The following is an 18,899-nucleotide window of genomic DNA, read 5'->3' as shown; positions in this document are numbered from 1 at the left end:
ATGTGTTTTACATTGTGATTACTCTTCTCTTTGTCAGGCAGGGGTTAATACCTGTGGGTCTATAACCCCTTCCTGAGAAGTGTGTGCTATGCCTGTTACGCCGAGCGCTCCGGGTCCCCGCTCCTCCCCGGAGCGCTCGCTACCCTCTCCCCGCTGCAGCGCTCCGGTCACATCCTCTGACCCGGGGCGCTGCGATTCCGCTGCCAGCTGGGATGCGATTCGCGATGCGGGTAGCGCCCGCTCGCGATGCGCACCCCGGCTCCCGTACCTGACTCGCTCCCCGTCTGTCCTGTCCCGGCGCGCGCGGCCCCGCTCCCTAGGGCGCGCGCGCGCCGGGTCTCTGCGATTTAAAGGGCCACTGCGCCGCTGATTGGCGCAGTGGTTCCAATTAGTGTGTTCACCTGTGCACTTCCCTATATCACCTCACTTCCCCTGCACTCCCTTGCCGGATCTTGTTGCCATTGTGCCAGTGAAAGCGTTCCTTGTGTGTTCCTAGCCTGTGTTCCAGACCTTCTGCCGTTGCCCCTGACTACGATCCTTGCTGCCTGCCCCGACCTTCTGCTACGTCCGACCTTGCTTCTGCCTACTCCCTTGTACCGCGCCTATCTTCAGCAGCCAGAGAGGTGAGCCGTTGCTAGTGGATACGACCTGGTCACTACCGCCGCAGCAAGACCATCCCGCTTTGCGGCGGGCTCTGGTGAAAACCAGTAGTGGCTTAGAACCGGTCCACTAGCACAGTCCACGCCAATCCCTCTCTGGCACAGAGGATCCACTACCTGCCAGCCGGCATCGTGACAGTAGATCCGGCCATGGATCCCGCTGAAGTTCCTCTGCCAGTTGTCGCTGACCTCACCACGGTGGTCGCCCAGCAGTCACAACAGATAGCGCAACAAGGCCAACAGCTGTCTCAACTGACCGTTATGCTTCAACAGTTACTACCACAGCTTCAGCAGTCATCTCCTCCGCCAGCTCCTGCACCTCCTCCGCAGCGAGTGGCCGCTCCTGGACTACGCCTATCCTTGCCGGATAAATTTGATGGGGACTCTAAGTTTTGCCGTGGCTTTCTTTCCCAATGTTCCCTGCATCTGGAGATGATGTCGGACCTGTTTCCCACTGAAAGGTCTAAGGTGGCTTTCGTAGTCAGCCTTCTGTCCGGAAAAGCCCTGTCATGGGCCACACCGCTCTGGGACCGCAATGACCCCGTCACTGCCTCTGTACACTCCTTCTTCTCGGAAATCCGAAGTGTCTTTGAGGAACCTGCCCGAGCCTCTTCTGCTGAGACTGCCCTGTTGAACCTGGTCCAGGGTAATTCTTCCGTTGGCGAGTATGCCGTACAATTCCGTACTCTTGCTTCAGAATTGTCCTGGAATAATGAGGCCCTCTGCGCGACCTTCAAAAAAGGCCTATCCAGCAACATTAAAGATGTTCTGGCCGCACGAGAAATTCCTGCTAATCTACATGAACTTATTCACCTAGCCACTCGCATTGACATGCGTTTTTCCGAAAGGCGTCAGGAACTCCGCCAAGATATGGACTCTGTTCGCACGAGGCGTTTCTTCTCCTCGGCTCCTCTCTCCTCTGGTCCCCTGCAATCTGTTCCTGTGCCTCCCGCCGTGGAGGCTATGCAGGTCGACCGGTCTCGCCTGACACCTCAAGAGAGGACACGACGCCGTATGGAGAACCTCTGCCTGTACTGTGCTAGTACCGAACACTTCCTGAGGGATTGTCCTATCCGTCCTCCCCGCCTGGAAAGACGTACGCTGACTCCGCACAAAGATGAGACAGTCCTTGATGTCTACTCTGCTTCTCCACGTCTTACTGTGCCTGTGCGGATGTCTGCCTCTGCCTTCTCCTTCTCTACTGTGGCCTTCTTGGACTCTGGATCTGCAGGAAATTTTATTTTGGCCTCTCTCGTCAACAGGTTCAACATCCCGGTGACCAGTCTCGCCAGACCCCTCTACATCAATTGTGTAAATAATGAAAGATTGGACTGTACCATACGTTTCCGCACGGAGCCCCTTCTTATGAGCATCGGATCTCATCACGAGAGGATTGAACTTTTGGTCCTTCCCAATTGCACCTCGGAAATTCTCCTTGGACTTCCCTGGCTTCAACTTCATTCCCCAACCCTGGATTGGTCCACTGGGGAGATCAAGAGTTGGGGGTCCTCTTGTTCCAAGAACTGTCTAAAACCGGTTCCCAGTAACCCTTGCCGTAACTCTGTGGTTCCTCCAGTAACCGGTCTCCCTAAGGCCTATATGGACTTCGCGGATGTTTTCTGCAAAAAACAAGCTGAGACTCTACCTCCTCACAGGCCTTATGATTGTCCTATCGACCTCCTCCCGGGTACTACTCCACCCCGGGGCAGAATTTATCCTCTCTCTGCCCCAGAGACTCTTGCCATGTCTGAATACGTCCAGGAGAATCTAAAAAAGGGCTTTATCCGTAAATCCTCCTCTCCTGCCGGAGCCGGATTTTTCTTTGTGTCCAAAAAAGATGGCTCCCTACGTCCCTGCATTGACTACCGCGGTCTTAATAAAATCACGGTTAAGAACCGCTATCCCTTACCCCTCATCTCTGAACTCTTTGATCGCCTCCAAGGTGCCCACATCTTTACTAAATTGGACTTAAGAGGCGCCTATAACCTCATCCGCATCAGAGAGGGGGATGAGTGGAAAACGGCATTTAACACCAGAGATGGACACTTTGAGTATCTGGTCATGCCCTTTGGCCTGTGCAACGCCCCTGCCGTCTTCCAAGACTTTGTCAATGAAATTTTTCGTGATCTGTTATACTCCTGTGTTGTTGTATATCTGGACGATATCCTAATTTTTTCTGCCAATCTAGAAGAACACCGCCAGCATGTCCGTATGGTTCTTCAGAGACTTCGTGACAATCAACTCTATGCCAAAATTGAGAAATGTCTGTTTGAATGCCAATCTCTTCCTTTTCTAGGATATTTGGTCTCTGGCCAGGGACTACGGATGGATCCAGACAAACTCTCTGCCGTCTTAGATTGGCCGCGCCCCTCCGGACTCCGTGCTATCCAACGCTTTTTGGGGTTCGCCAATTATTACAGGCAATTTATTCCACATTTTTCTACCATTGTGGCTTCTATCGTGGCTTTAACCAAAAAAAATGCTGATCCCAAGTCCTGGCCTCCTCAAGCAGAAGACGCCTTTAAACGACTCAAGTCTGCCTTTTCTTCGGCTCCCGTCCTCTCCAGACCTGACCCTTCCAAACCCTTCCTATTGGAGGTTGATGCCTCCTCAGTGGGAGCTGGAGCTGTTCTTCTACAAAAAAATTCTTCCGGGCATGCTGTCACTTGTGGTTTTTTCTCTAGGACCTTCTCTCCAGCGGAGAGGAACTACTCCATCGGGGATCGAGAGCTTCTAGCCATTAAATTAGCACTTGAGGAATGGAGGCATCTGCTGGAGGGATCAAGTTTTCCTGTTATTATCTACACCGACCACAAGAACCTCTCCTACCTCCAGTCTGCCCAACGGCTGAATCCTCGCCAGGCCCGGTGGTCTCTGTTCTTTGCCCGATTTAATTTTGAGATTCACTTTCGTCCTGCCGATAAGAACATTAGGGCCGATGCCCTCTCTCGTTCCTCGGATGCCTCAGAAGTTGAACTCTCTCCGCAACACATCATTCCACCTGACTGCCTGATCTCCACTTCTCCTGCCTCCATCAGGCAGACTCCTCCAGGAAAGACCTTTGTTTCTCCACGCCAACCCCTCGGAATCCTCAAATGGGGTCACTCCTCCCATCTCGCAGGTCATGCGGGCATCAAGAAATCTGTGCAACTCATCTCCCGCTTCTATTGGTGGCCGACTCTGGAGACGGATGTTGTGGACTTTGTGCGAGTCTGCACTATCTGTGCCCGGGATAAGACTCCTCGCCAGAAGCCCGCTGGTTTTCTTCATCCTCTGCCTGTCCCCGAACAGCCTTGGTCTCTGATTGGTATGGATTTTATTACTGATTTACCCCCTTGCCCTCTGGTCTGCCCGCTGTGGATGAAATTTCTCGTGACCTTTCCATTATATGGAGAGAGACCCAAAATTCTCTCTTACAGGCTTCTTCACGCATGAAGAGGTTCGCGGATAAGAAAAGAAGAGCTCCTCCCGTTTTTTCCCCTGGAGACAAGGTATGGCTCTCCGCTAAATATGTCCGCTTCCGTGTCCCTAGCTACAAGTTGGGACCACGCTATCTTGGTCCTTTCAAAATTTTGTGTCAAATCAATCCTGTCTCTTATAAACTTCTTCTTCCTCCTTCTCTTCGTATCCCTAATGCCTTTCACGTCTCTCTTCTCAAACCACTCATCCTCAACCGTTTTTCTCCCAAATCTGTTCCTCCCACTCCTGTTTCCGGCTCCTCGGACATCTTCTCTGTCAAAGAAATCTTAGCTTCCAAAAAGGTCAGAGGGAAAACTTTTTTTTTAGTGGACTGGGAGGGTTGTGGTCCTGAAGAGAGATCCTGGGAACCTGAGGACAACATCCTAGACAAAAGTCTGCTCCTCAGGTTCTCAGGCTCTAAGAAGAGGGGGAGACCCAAGGGGGGGGTACTGTTACGCCGAGCGCTCCGGGTCCCCGCTCCTCCCCGGAGCACTCGCTTCACTCTCCCCGCTGCAGCGCTCCGGTCACATCCTCTGACCCGGGGCGCTGCGATTCCGCTGCCAGCCGGGATGCGATTCGCGATGCGGGTAGCGCCCGCTCGCGATGCGCACCCCGGCTCCCGTACCTGACTCGCTCCCCGTCTGTCCTGTCCCGGCGCGCGCGGCCCCGCTCCCTAGGGCGCGCGCGCGCCGGGTCTCTGCGATTTAAAGGGCCACTGCGCCGCTGATTGGCGCAGTGGTTCCAATTAGTGTGTTCACCTGTGCACTTCTCTATATCACCTCACTTCCCCTGCACTCCCTTGCCGGATCTTGTTGCCATTGTGCCAGTGAAAGCGTTCCTTGTGTGTTCCTAGCCTGTGTTCCAGACCTTCTGCCGTTGCCCCTGACTACGATCATTGCTGCCTGCCCCGACCTTCTGCTACGTCCGACCTTGCTTCTGCCTACTCCCTTGTACCGCGCCTATCTTCAGCAGCCAGAGAGGTTGAGCCGTTGCTAGTGGATACGACCTGGTCACTACCGCCGCAGCAAGACCATCCCGCTTTGCGGCGGGCTCTGGTGAAAACCAGTAGTGGCTTAGAACCGGTCCACTAGCACGGTCCACGCCAATCCCTCTCTGGCACAGAGGATCCACTACCTGCCAGCCGGCATCGTGACAATGCCTGATGAAACCTCGCAAGCGCTGTGAAACACGTCGCATGGGAATAAACCTGTTCGTTACCTACCTGGCTCCAGCTTCTTCTCCTTGGTCAGCGCCTGAAATCCTGCATTTTGGAAGTGTCTTCTATGTTTACATCCACATGTTGTTACTGATGAAAATGAAAAACCTTTTGTAATATGGTTGTTTAAAATATTTTGAATATTTAATAAAGAAAACGGCCCAGAAAATCTCACCACTAGGGGTCCCAATACCTACTGGGACACTAACCAGTCCTGCAGCAGCATCAGGCTTGTCCATGAGTCATAGACAAGAGATGATTCAAGGACAAGGCTGCATGAGCAGACCCACCAATCACCTTCCACCATCACAAGGGAGGGACACGCCCCCTCCCACCACACCAATCACCTCTGACCACCACAAGGGATGGACACACCCCCTCCAACTACATACACCAATCACCTCTCACCGCCACAAGGGTGGGACATGTCCCCTCCCACCATTCACCACCACAAGGGAGGGACACGCCCCCTCCCACCACACACCAATCACCTCTCACCACCACAAGGGAGGGACACGCCCCCTCCCACCAATCACCTTCCACCACCACAAGGGAGGGATATGTCCCCTCCCACCAATCACCTCTCACCCCAACAAGGGAGGGACACGACCCCTCCCGCCACACCAATCACCTCTCACCACCACAAGGGTGGGATACGCCCCCTCCCACCACACACACCAATCACCTCTCACACCACAAGGTAGGGACACGCCCCCTCCCACCAATCACCTTCCACCACCACAAGGGAGGGATATGTCCCCTCCCACCAATCACCTCTCACCCCAACAAGGGAGGGACACGACCCCTCCCGCCACACCAATCACCTCTCACCACCACAAGGGTGGGATACGCCCCCTCCCACCACACACACCAATCACCTCTCACCACCACAAGGTAGGGACACGTCCCCTCCCACCAATCACCTTCCACCACCACAAGGGAGGGACATGTCCCCTCCCACCAATCACCTTCCACCACCACAAGCGAGGGACATGTCCCCTCCCACCAATCACCTCTCACCACGGAGAGAATTTTTTTAAATAATAAAGATAGGTGATAGGGACATAGAATTTAGATGCACATGGTCAGGATTAGGGACTGAGTAATATATATTTTTGTGGGATCTGACAGGTATACTTTAACCCTCTTTCTTACACATCATCTCTCGGGGTTACAGATTGTACAATGTCCCACACAACAACCTTGCCTGAGAACTGTTATAAAGTCTCTTTCATTTGGACAATATCACACTCCCATATACTAAACTGCCCTAAGTTTTCTCAGACAGTGGTTCTGTAATCTGCACCCACACACGTCCATATCACCGCTGAACTACCAATGGCGTACACCAGATCTCTGCACCCACACACGTCCATATCACCGCTGAACTACCAATGGCGTACACCAGATCTCTGCACCCACACACGTCCATATCACCGCTGAACTACCAATGGCGTACACCAGATCTCTGCACCCACACACGTCCATATCACCGCTGAACTACCAATGGTGTACATCAGATCTCTGCACCCACACACGTCCATATCACCGCTGAACTACCAATGGCGTACACCAGATCTCTGCACCCACACACGTCCATATCACCGCTGAACTACCAATGGCGTACACCAGATCTCTGCACCCACACACGTCCATATCACCGCTGAACTACCAATGGTGTACACCAGATCTCTGCACCCACACACGTCCATATCACCACTGAACTATAAATGGTGTACACCAGATCTCCGCACCCACACACGTCCATATCACCGCTGAACTACCAATGGCGTACTCCAGATCTCTGCACCCACACACATCCATATCACCGCTGAACTACCAATGGCGTACACCAGATCTCTGCACCCACACACGTCCATATCACCGCTGAACTACCAATGGCGTACACCAGATCTCTGCACCCACACACGTCCATATCACCGCTGAACTACCAATGGTGTACACCAGATCTCTGCACCCACACACGTCCATATCACCGCTGAACTACCAATGGTGTACACCAGATCTCTGCACCCACACACGTCCATATCACCGCTGAACTACCAATGGCGTACACCAGATCTCTGCACCCACACACGTCCATATCACCGCTGAACTACCAATGGCGTACACCAGATCTCTGCACCCACACACGTCCATATCACCGCTGAACTACCAATGGTGTACACCAGATCTCTGCACCCACACACGTCCATATCACCACTGAACTATAAATGGTGTACACCAGATCTCCGCACCCACACACGTCCATATCACCGCTGAACTACCAATGGTGTACACCAGATCTCCGCACCCACACACGTCCATATCACCGCTGAACTACCAATGGTGTACACTAGATCTCCGCACCCACACACGTCCATATCACCGCTGAACTACCAATGGTGTACACCAGATCTCCGCACCCACACACGTCCATATCACCGCTGAACTACCAATGGTGTACACCAGATCTCCGCACCCACACACGTCCATATCACCGCTGAACTACCAATGGTGTACACCAGATCTCCGCACCCACACACGTCCATATCACCGCTGAACTACCAATGGCGTACACCAGATCTCTGCACCCACACACGTCCATATCACCGCTGAACTACCAATGGTGTACACCAGATCTCTGCACCCACACACGTCCATATCACCGCTGAACTACCAATGGTGTACACCAGATCTCTGCACCCACACACGTCCATATCACCGCTGAACTACCAATGGTGTACACCAGATCTCCGCACCCACACACGTCCATATCACCGCTGAACTACCAATGGCGTACACCAGATCTCTGCACCCACACACGTCCATATCACCGCTGAACTACCAATGGCGTACACCAGATCTCTGCACCCACACACGTCCATATCACCGCTGAACTACCAATGGCGTACACCAGATCTCCGCACCCACACACGTCCATATCACCGCTGAACTACCAATGGCGTACACCAGATCTCTGCACCCACACACGTCCATATCACCGCTGAACTACCAATGGTGTACACCAGATCTCCGCACCCACACACGTCCATATCACCGCTGAACTACCAATGGCGTACACCAGATCTCTGCACCCACAAACGTCCATATCACCGCTGAACTACCAATGGCGTACACCAGATCTCTGCACCCACACACGTCCATACCACCGCTGAACTACCAATGGTGTACACCAGATCTCCGCACCCACACACGTCCATATCACCGCTGAACTACCAATGGTGTACACCAGATCTCCGCACCCACACACGTCCATATCACCGCTGAACTACCAATGGTGTACACCAGATCTTTTGCCTTTATTGAATCCACACCAGACACTTAGGTCTCTTTCCAGTTTCTACCTGTGCACATGGCGTCACTTCTGTGAGGGCTCTGTATGCATCCTGCTTTGTCCTCCCTGCTTTATCCAGCACACTTCTCTATTGGACCTTGGCTTCTTCCAGATTGCTGTATACATTGGGAGCAGCTCCTTCTGCTAGCCCAAAGGTAATCATGCAGCATTACATATGCAAGTTTACAGAAGTAAGAGCTAAATTACATTGCGGCACAATATTAATGATCTCAGGAGTCTGGAGCGCTCAGGTTCCTCCTATGGCAGGGGCAGAAGAGAGAGGAAATCCTAAAGTCATCTGTTCTAAGGTTTAGCTTCACGGCAGATATTTTGGCACCAATCTTTATCAATGGGGAGAGGGATTCTTGGAAATAGCTGAGTATATTCTGAAAGGCATAATCTCCTTAGCTTCACAAGGAAAAAGCGGGTATTTCTTAGTCTACAAACCACCTAAAGTAAGACACACAAGTAGTAATGCCTTATAGATTTCCATATGCCAAGCACCCACAGAGTCCAGGCATGAACTCATTAGTCAGACATTTGGTGTCTAGCACTTACCTGACCATAAACTATGGAACTGGCAAATACTCTACTAAATGTGAGGACAAGCCCAGGCACTCAGTTGGCCAAATGTTTTTCCAGAGCAGTAAGGTCTCTCATCCACCAGACATTCACTTGACTAGACACTTGGGACCCAGGGCCTGATCATTTGTCAGGGGACCCAGGGCTGGGCATATAAAATCCATTAGGTATCCCAAGATATTACTGTTCCCACTCCAATGCTGTTTGTCAGACAGGCCCATATGAAGACCACTAGAGCTGAGGCCAGAGCTCCTTGAGAGACCTTCTGGAGGCAGCAGTATACTTACCCTTTCCTATGATTATAGACACAGGGCAGGTTATTCTTTGTATGGCTGGCTGACTCCTTGAATTGCTGTACACAGAGGAAGTGTTCATAGTGATCAATAACCCTGATCTGGACATCTGTCTCCTAGTCCATACACTCATGTCTGTCTTTTCTGTCTTTACTTTAGATTACAAGATGAAGCCTCTGAGTGAGTGGACGGAGCAGCACGTCTCACACTGGCTCCAGTCTATACCGATACAGCAGAAGTACATTGACAAGCTCTATGAGGAGGAAGTCTCTGGGCTGGTGCTCAAAGAAATAGATGAGGAGTTCTTAAAAAAAATAGAAATGAAAAAAGGTCCCATCAAACTGCTGATCAAAAAGAGGGATGAGCTGGTATCAAAAGAGAAGGAGCAAAACTCAACGCAAAGATCTGAAGGGGACAAAAATTCTCCAAAAATCCCCCAGGAAATAGAAGTATCAGGTCCTTTATGTGAGGTCCCTCCTCAGACAGAGGAAAGCAAGTCACCTGTAAAGTCATCTCTTGTGGGCTCTCCACAGAAGCTTCAAGCAGATGAGACACAATCCACAGAAAGCCCCCAGAAGAGAAGTAAACCAAACCAGAGCAACCCCCTAACGCACTCCTCACTCTCTGTGTCTTTTGCTACTTTTCGGCCCTTCGATAAAGAAGTTGGAAATTTTAAGTATGTAAAGGGCAATGTCCTCCCTCCAGAATCTGGTGTAGAAGACCTCATCGCCCCGTGTCATGAATACAAATCCCTCATTACTGCCTCTAAGCTGGACCGCTTCAGACTTCAGGCAAAGTTTTCTTCAGAGGTGATAAGATTTGCTTCTGCATGTATGAATGTAAGAACTAATGGTACAATACATTTTGGGGTGCTGGACAGCAAAGAAGACAAACGTTGTAAACATGGGCAGATAATGGGAATCCCAGTAGAGGACCAAGACTGGTATGTCGATGCATTGGACTATATCGAGAGATGTTTCAATAAAGGAGAACATGATGCAGCGAGAGCCTGTATTCGCAGCCCTAAATTTATTGAGGTTGTAGATAAAGACAGTGAAGAGCAGCGCTTTGTGGTTGAGGTGGACATTGTGCCAGATTCAGGTTCTGTGAAAGGTCGAGTTTTCCAAGCAAGTTTACCAAAGTTCATAGAGAAAAACAACAAAGTGAGTATGGAGAAGAAAACCTATTACCGCAGAATCGGTGCAAAATCTGAACCAGTCCCCGAGGATGATATGGTACTGTTTATCCAGAGTCTGCAGGAAGTTGATGCCAGAAGAGATAAAGCAGAATCCTTATCACTATGTGAGACTACAGCCCCTGAAAACCTCACCAAAAAAATAGACCTCCTCACTGGAGGCAAAGATTACATGGATGACACCATATGGTACATTCTGGTCACCAACAAATGGGAACCTCCATATTTGGCAAATCTCAATTTCCTCATGCGCTTGAAAATTTTCTGTGTGTTTGACTTTGATGCCGACTCTGATGTGTCTGGACTGTGCTCCAAGTACAAGGAACACCATGCTCGTAACATCCACTCCCTCACTGATTATGCCAATGATAGTGGGATGAGCCTGAGTGAGCTAAGGAAGTCTCTTGGACTCTTCGATCAGACCAGCTGGATATTCTGCAACGGCCGAAGCAATTTCCGAGGAGGTGACGAAACCTGTGATGAAAATACCTGGATTAAGACTAAGAAAAAGTATCTGATCAAAGCGCTCTCATTAATTTGTGAAGAGATTTTCCCAAAAGGGACCGTTGCTGTTGTGTTTATGCTGATGTCACCAGTGGAGAAGCCCATAGTGGAAACTTTTCACAGCTTCTACGCTCAGATGAACGGGATGGAAGATATCATCTGTATTGCAGAAAACAAGGAATATTACCAAAAATGGGCCAGCCTTGCCCAGGCATCGTGTGACATGGAAACACTGGAGCAGAGAAGCATTGTTGGGGTAAAGTTAAGTCACATCGATGCTACAGTCCAGAACAAGTTTCCCATTGGGAACTCTTATAGGAATTTGCCAGTGTCGTCCAAAGGTGTCTGTGTCCTTAATACACCCGATGAGGAGAAAATGCACTCGCTGGAAATCCTGTGTGTGAATGAATGCTGTGATAAAAATCTTGATGGTTTGAGTGATAAAGAAGTGAAGGATCTGGAGGGGACATTTTACCGAGGAGGAAAGATCAGCTGGAAACATCTCTGGCTCGCAGAACAGAAAATGTGTGGAAATTTTATTGAGCGTGATGCATGTGATAAAGTCCAGAAGATTCTACATGGGATTCTGTATGAAAACACTGTCCGGCTTCCAGTTGCCAGAATAAAAATTTTCCACCATCCTGGAAGCGGAGGGAGTACAGTCGCCCGGCAGGTCATGTGGAAGAACAGGAACGTCTTAAGATGCGCCATCATCAGGTCATCATGCCCCATTTCCACAGTTAGTCAGCACGCTGTAAAGCTCAGAGAATACGAAGAGGACAATCCCAACCTGTGCCTGCCTGTCCTGCTGCTGGTGGAGGACTGTGAAGAAGACTACCTTGATGACCTGAGGCATGAGCTATCAGAAGCCATGGTGTTTAAGAAAATTGTGTATTCCAAGCCATGTTTTATTCTCATGAGCTGCAAACGCTCAAATGTTCCAGAAGATTTTTTCAAAGCCTCTGCATCTGACACAGTTGTAATAACTCATAAGCTTAGCCAGAAGGAAAAGCAGGAATTCTCCACAAAAGCGCAAGAGCTGAAGAAGGAATTTCCTAAGTCAGAGTTGATAATCACCTTTGTCCTCATGAAAAACGAATTTCATGAACAATATGTAAAAGATTTTGTGCAGAATGTTCTGCGTGGAATAGATCACTCGTCCGATGTCACACGGCTCATGAGATATGTTGCACTGCTCAATTGCTATGTACAGAATTCCTACATTTCTGTTTCACACTGTGAAGCTTTCCTTGGTCTTGGAGTTATGACCAAAGATAAGCACAATGAAATACGGAAATATAATTTTAAGAGTTACCTCTTCAGAAGTGAGCAGGCGCGACTCCTGTTCATTGAGCTGAGAGAGAAGAACACGTGGATAAGCAGCATCCACATCATTCATCCTCTGATCGCTAAGGAAGTGCTGAACCAGCTTTCCAAAAACCGTCCTCAGAGTGAGATAGCCAAAGATCTCCTCAAAGAGGACGTTCTACTTAAGCACAGATTTGGCAGAGATGACTTCATTAAGTTTATTAGAGACTTATTTTTACTGCGCTACCGGAAAAGCCGAGGTGACAGTGTGGATACTTTCTTCTCGCCTATGATTGAACATGTTTGTGAAGAAGAACATGATACTGAGAAGGCAATCAGTCTCCTGAAAGCTGCATATGAGCGATTCGACAAAGATCCCTTCGTTGCCCAGCAGCTGGCCCGTTTACACTACATGCATGAGAAGTTTGAAGAGGCGCGAAAATGGGCAGAGACCGCCAAGTCCCTGTTGCCGGACAACTCCTTTATTTTACACACAGAGGGTCAGGTGTACAAGAAGTGGTTCAATGTGCTGTTCGACAGAAAGAAAAATGACCTCACTCCAGAGAATGTGATTGAATTGATAGAGCTCAGCCTTAAATCTATGGAATGTTTCAGAGCAGCAGAGAAAGCAGCAAAATCTGAGACAGACATGATGAACGACTCTGCATACTTTGGGGAGGTTGATGTCGGTTGCCGATTGTTACAGATGCTTTCATCACAGCCAGTGTTCTCCAAGAATAGAGGAAAGGAGAACACCAAACTCCTGAATTACCTTCTGACAGACTATATACCGCCAGAGATTGAAAAGCCATGGATTAAATTTCACAGCCATTTAAAGGGACTCTACCAAAATATTTACAATGCCCTGGAGTGGATCGCAGAGGATGTTGGTTACTTTCAGTCAGAGAAAATAGAAGATGGAGTACAGCTGAACAAGACAGAAGAACATGTCCACAGTCCCAGGAAGTGGCTGCTGAGGAAGACCGAGGTCTTTGCCAAGTTCTTCAGCTCCGATTTTCTGCAGGCCTACACAGAAACCGATGTTGACAGTCAGCTTGTGCGTAAGATGAATATTTATAAGCTGGGGGGAGGAAGCACTGCCACCATACTCTCCATCCTATCTGATTCTAAGGATGAACGATCTAGTAAAAAGCTGGAAAAAATAATTAATCTGTACCCCGAGGACATCGCCCGTCAAGGGCTCGATGACACTGGTCTGGCCAATTACATCATGTCTCACATTGCCCTGGGATGTGTGTGTCCCGGATCTCCAAAACTGTTGTCATTACAGATACTACGTGAACTTGGTAAAAGGTTTCTACACACTAGGAAGGCATTCCCACCCAGTGCCTATCTCCTCACTTTCCTGCTCTACTGGCCGGATGGCAAAATTGATGATAAACCGGATGCAAATAAAGACAATATCTTGGCCAATGCCCTGCAGACGGCGAGGGCGCTGCATGAGCTAAGAATCAAGAACGTCCCTGTTCGGAAGAAAAGAACCAACGTGCTCTTCTTTCTGGGGAAGGGACATGGCCTTCAGAAGATCGTTCATAGAAGCATCATTGAGAAGCACATTGCAGGTCCACTAAATGAAAAACGCATGAAGTGGGATAATGATGACCTATGGAAGTTCGATAGTGTGCATCGGCTGCTGACAAATGTCCCCGGTTGGACCGAAAATGGAAAACTCTATGCAGAGGGACACTGCAAGAAGAGCAAAATTGAGATCCTGCCACTCAACGCCTCATCTGTGCCTCATGGCAATGAGAATGTCACGTTCTATCTGGGGTTCACATTCATTGGCTTTGTAGCTTATAACATACAGCTGCAGACAGACTCCAAAACTTCAGCCAAGCACTAAGGGTACATGGACTCTTCTAGGAATGTCCCCATCCTCTACTGGCCTCTATTATGGGGAATTTCCTCTCGGTCTCATATGACATTAGCAGCCTTCCTGACTGTGCTATAACTATGTATATAATAGCATGTAAATATGTGTAAAATACAATCATTACTGTATTTGTGGTTCTCACCCCCTGCTCTTATTATCCTCCAGATAAAACCTCTTTAACCCCTTAAGGACACAGGGTTTTTCCATTTTTGCATTTTCATTTTTTCCTCATCAACAAAAATCATAACGCTTTCAATTTTGCACATAAAATTCCATACCATGGCTTATTTCTTGCGCCACCAATTCTACTTTGCAGTGACATTAGTCATTTCACCCAAAAATCCACAGCGAAATGGAAAAAAAATTCATTGTGCGACAAAATTGAAGAAAAAATTAAACTTTGTAAGTTATGGGGGCTTCTGTTTCTACGCAGTTCATTTTTCGGTAAAAATAACACCTTATTATTCTGTAGGTCCATACGGTTAAAATCATCCCCTACTTATATAGGTTGTATATTGTCGTACTTCGGAAAAAATCATAACTACATGAAGGAAAATTTATATGTTCAAAATTCTCATCTTCTAACCCCTATAACTTTTTTATTTTTCTGCGTACGGGGCGGTATGAGGGCTCATTTTTTGCGCCGTGTTCTGAAGTTTTTATCGGTATCATTTTTGTATTGATTGGACTTTCTGATCACTTTTTATTCATTTTTTCATGAAAAAAGGGACCAAAAATACAATATTTTGGACTTTGGAATTATTTTGCATGCACACCATTGACCGTGCGATGTAATTAACGATATAGTTTTATAGTTCAGACATTTCCGCACGCGGCGATACCACATATATTTATTTTTATTTACACAGGTTTTTTTTATGGGAAAAGGGGGGTGATTCAAACTTTTATTAGGGAAGGGGTCAAATGATCTTTATTCACTTTTCTATTCATTTTTTTTTTTGCAGTGTTATAGCTCCCATAGGGACCTATAACACTGCACACACTGATCTCTTATACTGATCATTATTATCCCATAGGGACCTGTAACACTGCACACACTGATCTCTTATACTGATCATTATTATCCCATAGGGACCTATAACACTGCACACACTGATCTCTTATACTGATCATTATTATCCCATAGGGACCTATAACACTGCACACACTGATCTCTTATACTGATCATTGTTATCCCATAGGGACCTATAACACTGCACACACTGATCTCTTATACTGATCATTATTATCCCATAGGGACCTGTAACACTGCACACACTGATCTCTTATACTGATCATTGTTATCCCATAGGGACCTATAACACTGCACACACTGATCTCTTATACTGATCATTGTTATCCCATAGGGACCTATAACACTGCACAAACTGATCTCTTATACTGATCCCTGGAAAGCCATAGCTTTGCACGGATCAGTCAGATAGGGTCTCGATTGTAGCTCAGGCTTGGAGCAATCAATCGACGATCGGACGCCATGGAGACAAAATTGTGGAAAAATATCAACAGTCTCCAGGTTACAAGTCCATCTCCAGAGATCTAGATTTGTCTTTGTCCACAGTGCGCAACATTATCAAGAAGTTTACACCCCATGGCACTGTAGATAATCTCCCTGGGCGTGGACAGAAGAGAAAAACTGATGAAAGGTGTCAACGCAAAATAGTCTGGGTGGTGGATAAGCAGCCCCAAACAAGTTCCAAAGATATTCAAGCTGTCCTGCAGGCTCAGGGAGCATCAGTGTCAGCGCAAACTATCCGGCAACATTTAAATGAAATGAAACGCTATGGAGGAGACCCAGGAAGACCCCACTATGGAGGAGACCCCGGAGGACCCCACTATGGAGGAGACCCCGGAGGACCCCACTATGGAGGAGACCCAGGAGGATCCCACTATGGAGGAGACCCAGGAGGACCCCACAATGGAGGAGACCCAGGAGGACCCCATTATGGAGGAGACCCAGGAGGACCCCACTATGGAGGAGACCCAGGAGGACCCCACTATGGAGAAGACCCAGGAGGACCCCACTATGGAGGAGACCCAGGAGGACCCCACTATGGAGGAGACCCAGAAGGACCCCACTATGGAGGAGACCCAGGAGGACCCCAGTATGGAGGAGACCCAGGAGGACCCCAGTATGGAGGAGACCCAGGAGGACCCCACTGCTGACACAGAGGCATAAAAAAGCACGACTGCATTTTACCAAAATGAGCTTTAGTAACCAAAATTCTTCTGGGAAAACGTCTCGTGGACAGATGAGACCAAGATAGAGATTTTTGGTAAAGCCCATCATTCTACTGTTTACCGGAAACGGAATGAGGCCTACAAAGAAAAGAACACAGGACCTACAGTGACATATGGTGGAGGTCAGTGATGTTTTGGGTTGTTTTGCTGCCTCTGGCGCTGGGGGCCTTGAATGTGTACAAGACATCATGAAATCTGAGGATTACCAATGGATTTTGGGTCGCACTGTACAGCCCAGTGTCAGAAAGCTGGGTTTGTGTCCGAGATCTTGGGTCTTCCAGCAGAACAATGACCCCAAACATACATCAAAAAGCCCCAGAAATGGATGACAACAAAGTGCTGGAGAGTTCTGAAGTGTCAGCAATGAGTCCAGATCTAAATCCCATTGATCACCTGTGGAGAGATCTTATAATTACTGTTGGGAAAAGGTGCCGTCCAATAAGAGACCGGGAGCAGTTTGTAAAGGAAGAGTGGTCCAACATCCCGGCTGAGAGGTGTAAGAAGCTTATTGATGGTTATAGGAAGAGTGGTCCAACATCCCGGCTGAGAGGTGTAAGAAGCTTATTGATGGTTATAGGAAGAGTGGTCCAACATTCCAGCTGAGAGGTGTAAGAAGCTTATTGATGATTATAGGAAGAGTGGTCCAACATTCCGGCTGAGAGGTGTAAGAAGCTTATTGATGGTTATAGGAAGAGTGGTCCAACATTCCGGCTGAGAGGTGTAAGAAGCTTATTGATGGTTATAGGAAGAGTGGTCCAACATTCCGGCTGAGAGGTGTAAGAAGCTTATTGATGCTTATAGGAAGAGTGGTCCAACATTCCGGCTGAGAGGTGTAAGAAGCTTATTGATGATTATAGGAAGAGTGGTCCAACATTCCGGCTGAGAGGTGTAAGAAGCTTATTGATGCTTATAGGAAGAGTGGTCCAACATTTCGGCTGAGAGTTGTAAGAAGCTTATTGATGGTTATAGGAAGAGTGGTCCAACATTCCGGCTGAGAGGTGTAAGAAGCTTATTGATGGTTATAGGAAGAGTGGTCCAACATTCCGGCTGAGAGGTGTAAGAAGCTTATTGATGCTTATAGGAAGAGTGGTCCAACATTCCGGCTGAGAGGTGTAAGAAGCTTATTGATGCTTATAGGAAGAGTGGTCCAACATTCTGGCTGAGAGGTGAAGCTTATTGATGATTATAGGAAGAGTGGTCCAACATTCCGGCTGAGAGGTGTAAGAAGCTTATTGATGCTTATAGGAAGACACTGATTTCACTTATTTTTTTCCAAAGGGTGTGCAACCAAATATTAAGTTAAGGGTGCCAATTCTTTTCTGTAGAATGGCCGCATTAATTGTAAGCTGGAATATACGAGAGCTGTTAAATAAAATAAAGAGGGATGCTATATTCCACTACTTTTTAAAGTCTCAGGTGGATGTGCTCAAGGAGACGCACCTGACCCCTGACCGTCTCCATATCACCGAGAGACCTTGGATACTCAACCTACTCGAATATTTCTAGAGGTGTGAGTATTTTTGTACATTATAGACTACCGTTTTGTCTTTTGCGGAGGTATGAGGATGGTCAGGGGCGATACGTCATTATAGTCTGCACTATATACAATGTGAAAATGGCGCTTGTAAATATTTATATCCCCCCGCCATTTTCTGCTAGTGTGCTGAGTAAAGTGTTTTCGATCCTCTCTATACATTCCAATATTCCAACACTACTGATGGGAGATTTTAATAATGTGATAGACTGTCAGCTGGACAGATGTACGATGCAGAGTGCCAGTATTCTGCCTAAACTCTCTGCACTGGGTGTTTTTATTAAGGAAATAGGTATGCTGGATTTATGGAGCTAGAAATATCCGAGGGTTAGCCATTTTTCTTGTTGCTCTGCATCATACTTGTCTCTCTCAAGAATTGACCAAGCAATAGGTAATCATTCTATTTACACTTATTTATCAAAGATTTATTATGATGGACGGTCCATTTCGTACCACTCACCACTCTGTGCCCTTTTTTATTTAAAAAAAAATCAATAAGGGGCTGAATTTTTGGACGTTTAGTCCTTCTTGGTTCTTTATACTGGATAGTGAAAATTCCATCCTTGAGCAGATGAAGGAATTTTTCCTGCTTAATGATAACACTTCATCTAAACAAGTAGTATGGGAAAGTATGAAGG

The 18,899-nt window shown here is 47.9% G+C and overlaps 1 protein-coding gene across 1 annotated transcript in view; it reads left to right on the top strand.

The window, feature by feature from the left end:
- SAMD9L (sterile alpha motif domain containing 9 like) overlaps positions 1 to 14,597 on the top strand; it is a 43,730-nt gene extending 29,133 nt beyond the window's left edge. The window contains exon 4 of the mRNA XM_056551933.1: positions 9,727 to 14,597. Coding sequence (XP_056407908.1) covers positions 9,727 to 14,438 — 4,712 coding nt within the window. The 3' untranslated portion in view covers positions 14,439 to 14,597. The remainder of the gene's footprint in view (positions 1 to 9,726) is intronic.
- The last annotated feature ends 4,302 nt before the right edge of the window (positions 14,598 to 18,899 follow it).

The sequence above is a fragment of the Hyla sarda genome, unplaced genomic scaffold, assembly GCF_029499605.1.
Source record: "Hyla sarda isolate aHylSar1 unplaced genomic scaffold, aHylSar1.hap1 scaffold_1276, whole genome shotgun sequence".
Taxonomy (NCBI): domain Eukaryota; kingdom Metazoa; phylum Chordata; class Amphibia; order Anura; family Hylidae; genus Hyla; species Hyla sarda.
This window is presented reverse-complemented; position numbering and strand designations above follow the sequence as displayed.